Consider the following 11,551-nt stretch of genomic DNA (forward strand, 5'->3'; position numbering starts at 1 on the left):
TGAACTGAAAGTATTAGAAACTGTTGCACTGACATCCTGTTTTTGTCTATGTACACCTAAAGTTTTTTCAGTCACCCTGAGCCTTCCTCAACATTTTAAGCCTTTCAGTTCAACAAGAGATCAACTGTTCCTCTGCAAGTTCTTGGAAGTTCCCATTTGTTGCATCTCTTGGATTGAAACTACATCTTGTGCTGCTGGGTGCCAAGTGGTTAAGCTGACAGAAAATGGAAGTGGAAGGACACTGTTTCCCCTCAGACATAAGACAGACTTTGATTAGTGAGGTCAGATGTTAGATTGATGCTTTAAGTGATATTGTACTTTAAATGCATGCCTCTAAAATTCAAAAAGGATTACAAAATGACATACATGGATAAATGCACTAGCTCAGGCCTCTTAAGAGGTTTAGTCGTATCAAAAATGAAAGGACAGAATTGTTGGGCATAAATCTTTTAGATCCATTTATTGCTTTCCTGCTCACAGACAGACACATTGTGTTAGTTTTGAATAGATATAATCAGACATTTCAAATAATTTTAGTGAAACGTGCAGCCAAAGATATAAAAATGTTTCGCTGAACCACTGACACAAGCTTCTATCTATCTATCTATCTATCTGTGTCTGTCGTTCATTCTATCCATCTATCTACCTATGTTTTTTTCATTCTTTCAGTCTGCATATTTTTATACCCACACGTGTGCTTATACAGATAATCATACTCCATAGCATGAGGGATATTATTTTAAGCACATAAATTCAAATAGCAGTTATAGTATAATATCAGTTATATTATCAGTGACAGATTGTCACATTGTTTCTTGCACATGTTCAAACTTTCCTATAAGATGCAGTTTTGGATACATACGAGCAGGAATATTGATGTACAGTCACAGATGTACAGAAATGGTACAAGTACAATAATTCAGCCAAGGATGTTTTTACTCTTGAGGTAGATTGTGTAAGCATATCTGCTTAACTCTAAGGTTATTTGAGATATATATATATATATATATATATATATATATATATATATATATATATATATATAGTTCACTGAACATGCTCTTCAAAAGCAGTGTCTGAATCATATTGTACATATTTGTCTAAAAAGTGCACATTAGAACAAAAGAAGCAAGACTTGTTTTATAAGAACTGATTCATACTTAGAAACTGTTGTGCATTGTTTCAGTGTTTCTTTTTGGAGAGGAGAGAATCTGCAATATGTGTAATGTTTTGTAAACAGTTGAAAAAAGTTTGTACATATTTTATTTTTTTAAGCTAACAAGCTGTCACCAGTATCCCACATTATTTACTGTGCATTGTGCAAGGCTACTGTGCTCAATGTAAAATTCACAAACTGTTTTCTAAGTTATAATGAAATTATTCTTTCTCATTGTACGACCACAAAAACCACCAAATATAAAGACTGGTTTCCATGTTGTTGTACTGTTGATTCCTTTCTAACCAACGGCGCTGCCATATTTGTCCGGGCAACTTGCAGTAACTCATAAGTGGGCTGAAGAAAAGATCTCTGACTCCCTGACTATTTTGAGGTTTTACAAATCGTCGTAAGATCCAAATTATTTCTCGGGAAATTACCTTTCGCATGGAAGTCTGAATAGTTGTTTTTGGTTTTATTTTGTCATTATAACATTGTTGACATTAGTTAGCCACCAAAGTCAGAATAATAGCTAACAATAAAGGCTATGTAAACTGAGACTTTATAAGAAATAATATAAAGTTTACATGATTCGTATTAAGTCGGAGCTTATTCTATAGTTTATGAGCTAATCTAAATCACAAGTGAGTCTTCCGTGCAATGCAGTGAGCCAGAGGATTGGCAGGACAGATCAGGCTGTCAGAATTACAGACTCATCTCCGAAGAGCAGCTGATTAGATTGCTTATATAATCGTGGCTCATTTATGTTTTGCCCATTTTAGCCAGTAGAACCAGGACAACACAAACCTCAAGGAAGGCTGAAGAAAGCCTATCATGGACTGTTTTCGGCATTTCCAAGGGACTGCAACTCTTCTGCGTATTATGTTATATGATATTATTATACGACTTATACTAGGCCTATTATATGATTGTACTATTCACTACTCACTATTTTATTTAGCATTTTTATTTTATTGACTATATTATTTTACAATTTATGTAATTTATTTATGTATATGTGTGTGTGTGTGTATACAATTTGCTATTTTATTCATAGTTATATTACTACTATTTTATACTCACACTCACTTTTATTTTTAGGCTATTCATAATAATAATAATACTATTCTTTAGAATAAAACTGCCATATACTGTATATTAAACTATAACATCTAACCTTTAACCTTATAGTACACTTATATTTAAATTCATAAATTTAAACTACTAGTTGTGTTGTAAATGTTTACCGCTGTATCGTAATTGTTTACTGGATCCATTAAGGATGATTCTATAGGGGTTCAAGCTGTGATATTAACGTTGCCCACTAGAGGGAGCCACAGGATAAGGAATATTTCAAGCCCAATAATTTTTCTATCCGTTTCCATCCATTTGAATTGAAATAAATGCATTTGGTTCTTTTGTATAACTATGGTGTACTGACAGTAAATCTGTGAAATGCTTATAGATGTTTATAGATCAGTAAATGTTTTTTAGACCTCAGTAAAACACATTTTCAAGTTGCCAGACACAATTATTTATATTTTTGTAATTTAATTAAATTATTTATTTAATTAATATTTTATGTATTTTTTTACTATAATAAAACATTTCTATAAAGCCATTTATTGTTGTGTTATGAAAAATAAAACAAATATTATACAAACATTAGGCTATAAGCATAAGGTTAGGAGGCAACATATAGAAATACATTGTAAAAAAATGAAAAGGTAAAGATAAATGCTTCAGCAAATTATCTTCACATTCATCTGAAATTGTCCTGTGGCATCCTATGACGTGATTTTAAAAAAGCTAAAAATGAAGGTGTTGAAGAAAGAAAAAGCCATTTCCACCATCTACTTTACATTAAGGAGATCTCCACAATTATTAACCAAGAAAAATAAAACATATCTATTCTTGACAAGTGTGATTCTTCACAATTCCTTATGACAATGAATACTAGTGACTAATAGTTCTAACTAGCGAGATTCTGAGTAATTAGAAACAGAAACGGTTTCGTATTCCACGAAGATCATAAACCGTTGAAATCGGTTGATAAATTTAAACTTTACTCCACTTTTTGTTCAGAAAAGCCGCAGCTCCCCGTTTACTTGTATTTGTTTACAGAGCAGTCTTGCCGGACCAATATGGCATACCTTCAACAGTGAGCGATAAGAGGCTTCTTGAAAACAGTATGGCTAAGTGAAGGAGAAAGATTCAGAGGTTAATGGCACCCGACATCACCTATATTGGGGCTGAGCCCGCCAATCAGGTGAAAGCTCGAATGCCATTGGCTATTGCGGAGCAATAGAGTGATTCAATCAGGCTTCAGCATCTCAGAGGAAAAGGGTTTCCCCATACGTAATGTCCAGAGGCCAACTCAATTGAGGAACGATATATTCAACATAATACAATGTCACAGATCACTATTTTCCAGACACAAAATGAGATCAAATAACCTTAAAACTGATTTGACTGACAAAATCTTGACTGATATTGAGTTGAAATGACAAAATTAAGAAGAACCTGGTCATCTTGGCCTGGTGGGCGTATCTTACCCTACTATTATTTGATTTATGTATAAAATTTTAATTTCGAAAATCTACGTAAATCAAGTGAACATAGATATAAACATTGTTCAGTCAACATAATTAGCATGCTGAATTTAAAAGTGATGCAAATGTATACATTTATTATTAGCAAGTGATGAAAACAGTTCAGTCTTTTGCAGTGTAATATTTACAAAAACACAATAAGTAAATGAGAAAATTGAGACCTGTTACAAAATACTGCCTTTCACTCGGGAACAAACATGTGTCTTAGAATTAGATTCAGCTTGTTTTCTCAAATACATGACAGGAAACAGAAAGTGAAAGTAAACTGTATTTGTATATTTGTAACTGTATACCTTGGAAAACTGTATTCGGAGGCCAATTTGGACAAGATGCCATTTATTTTTACTGAGTTAAGGTAACTACGATATCACGATGGTACTAGGTTGTTTATTTCAACCTAATACATGTTTCTATACAATAAATACACTCAACATCAGCAATCAAGAACACAAACAGGGCCAGAAATAATAAGCTGCACCAGAAGATGAGATGATGATGGTGTGAGGTCTTCAGTCATTGTCATAGATACAGTCTGTAAAGACAATTTTTTTGAAGATATTAATATGGCCATCATTCTACCAATCTTAAATTACATCCCATCTAGTAGGAGAATTAACATTTTAAATGTTCATATATTGTTCATGTTAATGAATTTGTTACGTACCATCTCCGATGTCATCATAGACCTCATCACTATGTAAACAAAATGTAAAGATTTAGTTTTGCATATTCACACATTGACTAAGCAATTTACAAAAAAAAAAAACACTTTCAGAGTAACTTACTCTGTTTGGATGTTGCTGGCTGAGACATATCCAACTGAAAAGTACATTTTACAGTGTCATCATTACTAATACTTATCCTGGTGTAGATCAAGTCTCATTTGGAATCACAAATAATGTCACTTACATTTGCCCTCCTTGTTCCTACAGATGAATTTGTCAGGGTCAGATTTGTTGACGACATCCACAGTCTCCCCAGCTTGTACAGCCAGGTCTTTCCCACTTCCCTTCTTACTTGTGGCAATTGTTGCTTGATGAAGCACCTGAATCTCACCATCGTACTGGTAAAGTAAATGCCAAATCATTTGCTTATAAATTCAATCAAGAAAGCACTCTGTGTTTACAGGTCACTCACCATTGTGTTTTAATTGACCATAATGTAATCCAATAATTTCATACGCACCTTAAACTTCTTTCTAAATTCCTTTTCTTCTTTCTCAAACTTCTTTTGCTTTTTTGGGTCCCCGTGCACTTTGATCGCCTTCGATTTTAATTGAGGAAGGCTGCGACAATGAAATATCATTATCAACAAGACAGGCTGATTTAAATGTGCTAATGTAGAGTAGTACATTTTAAGAGTTTAATTCTTTATATTGCATCATCTTATCTTACAACATTAATGGAAAAGCACTTAAGGTAACATCTGTTTACCTGCCAGGTGATGGAGCGGGAGGGAATGAATCAACATCATCATATATATCTTGAGAAACGTCTGTGTTGTAAAGACATTTGAAGACAAAAGAATTCACAGTGGGTTCATTTGAAGGCGTGATATAGGAATACCATTTTTTTTTTAACCTTTATTACCTTCAGGTGTAAATTGTGGAGGGGGAGGAATGCTGAAACAGATTATTAAAAGTATATAAATATTTGATAATTGTACGGGAAAAAGAAACTCAGCTGATTTAATTTAGAATGAACTCTTTTTCTGTAAGAAAAAGAAGGCAAAATCAAGGGAGGTGGAAGTCTTGGGAAAAGGACACACAATCAAGCACATCTAGTAATGTTAGAAAAGATTCGAAAAGCATTCATAACAGGAGGCTCAGAAGAACTTCCTTGAAGGAGTTATTTGGCATTTTCACACAGATTGGATTGATTGTGAAACGAATGGTTAATCAATTTTCTTTGTTAAAACAAATGGATGCAGTTGTAAGTGCAATTGTGATTGGAAATTGAAAAGTAACATTGTCTGATTCCATCTTACTAATGTAAAAATGACTCATTATTGTGGATTTGGCTTTTTCTCCTGTCAACCGAGCTTTTGAGAATGTCCAAGAAGTTGCGCGGTATTAAGAGAGACCTGGGATCTCCAATGCTATGGATTCAGAGGAACGTGGTTTGGGTGAGACAGATCCATAACACAAGTGGCCAAACAACAAACCCAGAAATACAGGCACACACATACAGTATAATGCATATAGTTTGCAAACCTTATATATCATATTATATTATTTGTTCTTACCTGATTGGATTAATATTGGGTTCGGGTATATCATCATACACATCATCATCTGGCGGTGGAGGTAAAACAACTATACAGCAGAGGGCAGACTTGTTGAAGTATCACCTCTCAAAATTAAACTATCACATTTACAGCTACTATTTAAAGTATTAAACTTAAACCTTACAGTCAATTAGTTGAAAAAAGGATTAGTTATATTAAAACTTACCCCACTGCCCATTCATATTCCTGAAAGATTAAAGAAAAATATGAATTCTCACTTAAATGCGAACAGCAGTATTTCTTGGCTATTTCTAGACTTGAAAAGTGCTTAAAGTAGCATCCAGATCAAATCTGCCTTTTCACATTATTAGGGAAAATCTTTAGAATTCTGCAGAATCAATTCAAATGTGTTGAAATGAACTTTTGTTGGGAAGTGTTACAGGCTCTTACCCTTGATCTTCCATAGATTCTATGTCATCGTACACCTCCTCACTTTCCAAGTTATGAGGAAGAGACAGGCCTTTATTCTTCAAGACGCTGAAGTCGATCTCAACCATTTCCGTTTTAACATAGCCAACTGAAACATAGAGAAATGACTGCACTTCATCTTTTCTCAGGGGATCAGTGACCAGTTCACATTAAACCTTGTTTTTTTTTTTAACGGGGTGAACTCTTACATGATCCATTTTAACCTCGGCCCAACCATTTACCCTCTGGATTGTCAGTGATTCGAATTATATCAATTGACTCGCCCTTCTTTATGGAGAGGTCATGTTTTCCACCCTTGCAGTCAGCTTTAGCTTTTACCTGATGAATAACCTGCAGGGGCGTTGATATCTGAGGAAAGAACAAACATAATAATCACCATGATCCAGTAAGTAAACCTTGATAACTGGTTGTAAGTGTAAGTGCTAAATGTTTTTTTATTAAATTTATTTTACTTACTTTAAACTTCTTAATTGCGTCTTTCTCTTTTTTATCACGGTCTTTCTGAATTTTAAGTTCTTTGTCTTGCTTTTTCTGAGGTTGACTTAGCTCTGCAGCCGATCTGTGGTAAAGCAGACCATAAACCATTTATTAACCCAAAACACAAGTAAAAACTGCAGAACATGAAATTAATCATTTGATTATTGGCAACAAAAACGGTTTGTATCACTCTGTTCCAGGTGGGTGAGGTGACCGCTATATCTCACTGACAGCGTCAGCATTAATAGAACTTAAAATCTTACCTACTATCATCAAGATCCTCATATATCTCACCATCACTTCCACTTCCCTAAAAGAGGTAAGACATGAGACAGTGCACCACAAACTTTTCTAAAGAAGTTTCTGTATGCCTTTACTAAGTTTCTTACCTCATTTATCTGGCCTGTAATGAGAAAATGTGAGAAAAAAAGTTTTTAGAATTGGATTTCATAAACTATGGAGTTCCTATCTATTTTAAATTTGGAAATTAAATTATATATATATATATATATATATATATATATATATATAATAATAATGTTACAGAGGTTCACTATTTCAAATTCTGTTGTTTTGAACTTTCTGTTTATTAAAAAATCTTGGAAAAAAGTAGCACTTTTTTGACAAAAATGTTAAGCATCGATACAAATTAATAAGAAGTGTTTCTTGAGCAGCAAATCCCTATATTAGAATGATTTCTGAAGGAACTTGTGACACTGAAGACTGAAGTAATGGCTGCTGAAAATTCAGCTTTGCATCACAGGAAAAAATTAAGTTTTGAAAAGTATTAAAATGGAAAACAGTTATTTTAAATATTTAAATTTTCACTGTATTTTTATCATTTAAATGCAGCCTTGGTGAGTATAAGAAACTTCTTGTGTGTTAGTGTATATCTTTTGTGTTAGTATATACAGTATATATATATATATATATATATATATATATATATATATATATATATATATATATATATATATACTTAAATAATTATCAGGTGTTGGCTTTAAAATGACTCCCATTCAATAATGTAAGGGTAGGTCTTACCCGCTCTCAAGCTATCCACATCGTCATAATGTTCATCTTGAATTCTGCAGACAGATATAAAGTTGTGAATTTTCACCAAATTTGGATGTTAAAGAAAGTGTCATAACCTGAATCATTCGGTCACAGTGCTAAGCGAAGCATTTCTGTGTTACTCACATAGGTCCTGGAGGTCGTGGGGGCAGGTTGGGACGTAAGGATTGAGAGGGCAGTGGTGGAGGTGCCTGACTACTGGGGTGAGAGGCAGGTGGGGGAGGGGGAGTTACATTCTTTGGTCCAAGACCTGCAAGAACATAGTTAACGTCATGACCAGTTCACCCAAAATGTCAATTCTGTCATCATTTACTCACCCTCATGTCTTTTCATACCTGTATGACTTTCTTAGTCTTACAGAATTCAAAAGAACATTGTATGGACAAAAACACTCTTCAGAATATCTACTTTGGTGATCCACAGAAGAAAGAAAGCTATGCAGGTTTGTATCAACATGGCATATGAAGTTTTATTTTGGGGTGAACAAAAGTTTAAATGTTTTTCAAAAGAAAAAAGAAATTGAACACTGAACCCTAATGTTTTTAACCATAGTTAAATCATTAGATGTTTTCACATGGTGCAAAGGGCAAAACCTGGTCCTATACAGGATCTCACAGATTTTTCACTGGTTAAAAATGAAAGCTATCTCTAACACTGTTCCCATTTTAAATGAGCTTCCCTGTTTTTTCACTGACTTCAGCTCTCAAGTGAAAAGAGAAACTCAATACGAGGAAGTTAGCTAAGCGCATGCAGGAAATCTTGAATTTCCAATATGTTGTTATTGCTATTGAATAGCAGATGCACCTGAATGTTTGTTTCACGATGGTGCATCTGATGCCAATTCACATGCTGTAATAGTGTACTGTGTGTTAACTAAGATACACAATAAAGATCAAAGACACGTATGTTGCACTGTGTCAAAATGCATAAATCAACAGTATCTAACCTTTCAATACAGTCATGTGATGTTCCTCAGTTGGACATAAATTACTGACTAAGATATGTGTCTGCTCAGTTTCTCATCTTTATGGCTTTATAGTGCTTATTATTTTGCGCATGGTTGCAAACGGTCTCAGAGGAACACAGATCAGTCACAAGTAAAACCACGGAAACCACTTTGGCCCAAAGTCTACTCTACTGTGCTTGCATATGAGCAGTGGCTCACAAAGTCTTTGTGGGTTTGATATGACTGATGAAGTGCTTACTGCCTATTGTTTTGTTACCTCAGATGCTGCCATACAGAAAGCTTGCACATTTTGAGCTAGAAAGTCAGTACTCACTGTCTGTTGTAGCCTCTAAGCCCTTCTTGAACTTCTCAAGGTTGACTTTGGGCGGTCTGTTGGGTTTGGCAGGAGCGCTGCCCAGAGCATAGCTATTGGGTAGAGGTTTCTTCTTGGGTGCCGAAGGATCATCGTTGGCTGTCTGTACACGAGGTCCGGATAATTTTCTTGGGAAGTTGGGTTTACTAGGCACTACGAGCTTTGAGACTGACTCATTAGCACTTGGTACTTTAGCACCTTCCTCTGGTTTGTTGAAGCTATTTTTAACACGGAAACTTGATGGTTTCACATTAGATACTGAGGAAGGCTTTGCAGGAGACTCCATGTTGCTGCTTTCCTCTGGCTGTTGGCGTAGCATAGCCATGTTGCTTTTTGGTTTGGGTGCCAATGGCTTTTTTGGAGGAGTGGGAGTAGGGTTAGTGCTGTTGTCTTCAGCTTTCTGGGTGTCTTTGATCCAGGATGGTTTTGTCGTAGGAGCCATTGGCTTTGAATCATTCGCCATGATGCTTGAAGGAGGCTTCTGTAGTGGTGCCTTTGGGAATGGGACCTTTGGAGTCTCATGGTCCTGAGACGAGTCTGGTGGTTTGGGTTTAACAGGAACTTTAAAGTTGACTTTGTTGTTCTCTTGTGTGTTTTCAAACCTAGTCCCAAAAGCCTTTAACTTCGGAGGTTCGTGCATGTCTGGAGCGCTTCTAGCTGTGTTGACTGTGCTCTTAGGTTTAGGGGCGGTTGAGGTAGTAGTAAATCCACTGGATAGGCTAGTTTCAAGAACAGGCTTCTTAGCAGGCACCGCTGGGCCTGAAGACAAAGTGGGCTGGACAGGTTGTTTTGGACGAACACCTGGAGTCCTTTCTGTAGATACACTTCCTGCTTGGAAACGAGCCATCATTGCTTTTACGTCGGACTTGTTGTCCTGCAAGCCAAGATTGAAAGTCAAAGTTTGAGGAATGAAGACAAACCTGGGCAGAGTGTTTACATCTGTATTTGTGTATTTCGTCATTCTGTTTTAGCTTTTATCTGTTTTTTTGGACAATTTTATCCAAAGCGATTTACATTACATTCAGCATTTTATCAGTTCATTCCCTTGGGTTCAAAAATAATGACCATGGCGCCATAAAAAAGTATTGTTTTGAGAGCAAAAAATGACAAAGAAAACAGATGAAAGTGCACCTCCATGAGCGTTAGGGGCCAATGCTGGGGATTATATTTGGTCATGCAGTTTTTGTGGTTTGTGTGTCGCTCAATTGCAGTTGTTTGGTTCGGTTGGGTAACGCTGTTTGGTAAATCTCTTTCAGAGTTTTCCTTCCCATAAGCCTCAACAGCTCATAACCAAGACAGACTGCATGACTACAATGAAGGCTTACGGTAAGAGTTAATTTGGCATGCAGATACGTGGATACATGGCAATTTAAAGTAAATTATGTACAAACTAAAAAAAAAAACAATACAACATAATCTTTCCACTTTAAAATATATAAATATTTATATACAATATGAATAATACTAGGAATAAACTTGACATCAAAGCAGTATATAAACTCAAGCGTACATACTTTTAATGTTTGTCTTATTGAATGTGTATTCTATTTAGATTTTTGAATTAGGGTTAAGGTTGTGTCAAGTGTATTTTTTATATAATGTCAAATATCTGCCTTTTGTTATATTGAACTGTCAGTTTATTCTGTACAAATATTTATCAGATTTATGCTCATTACTTTAAATAAGCCACCTGAACTGTCTGTCTAATAAATCGAATAAAACATGTAAACAGCAGCGATATTTGACATTTAAGTCACATTGCATGTTAGAGATATTTATGAAATATCTTTTACCTCTGATTCTGGGTCTTCACTACAACTTAGCATACTTGATTTCTCCATCACAGCTCTTTGTAGTCAACTGCACTGAACAGGAGAACTGTTTGTGATCACACAGGAACTGAGAACATCATACCAAACTAGCAGGAAGTCACTACACTCACTACTATAGTACTCATATCTACAAAAGAATGTATTGAAAATACTTTTTTCGAACACTGTATATATAATTTGTGCTAGATGTATAAAGGGCACAATGAAATGCAGGACGCAGTGAAATGAAACATTATTTTATAACCACAAAATAGCTATTAAGACCAGTTTGTCAATTGGTCGTCATTCAAATTTCACGCAATTGGATGCAAATCTCCTTCTGGGAAAAAAAAAAAAAACCCGTCATTTATGTGTCTGCAGTATGTT

At 35.1% G+C, this 11,551-nt stretch overlaps 1 protein-coding gene across 1 annotated transcript; it reads right to left on the bottom strand.

The window, feature by feature from the left end:
• Positions 1-3,474: 3,474 nt before the first annotated feature.
• Positions 3,475-11,339, bottom strand: LOC107591708 (FYN-binding protein-like). Its single transcript, XM_016280942.1, is given in 19 exon segments — positions 3,475-4,300; positions 4,433-4,461; positions 4,554-4,587; positions 4,678-4,831; positions 4,954-5,053; positions 5,202-5,262; positions 5,358-5,389; positions 5,770-5,865; positions 6,013-6,082; positions 6,221-6,240; positions 6,445-6,571; positions 6,672-6,831; positions 6,940-7,042; positions 7,224-7,270; positions 7,350-7,363; positions 8,005-8,048; positions 8,161-8,284; positions 9,315-10,227; positions 11,147-11,339. Coding segments are annotated over 19 exon segments (2,199 nt in total). The 5' UTR covers positions 11,195-11,339; the 3' UTR covers positions 3,475-4,277.
• Positions 11,340-11,551: the final 212 nt, after the last annotated feature.

Source organism: Sinocyclocheilus grahami, unplaced genomic scaffold (assembly GCF_001515645.1).
Source record: "Sinocyclocheilus grahami isolate Dianchi unplaced genomic scaffold, SAMN03320097.WGS_v1.1 scaffold145.1, whole genome shotgun sequence".
NCBI classification, from domain to species: Eukaryota; Metazoa; Chordata; class Actinopteri; order Cypriniformes; family Cyprinidae; genus Sinocyclocheilus; species Sinocyclocheilus grahami.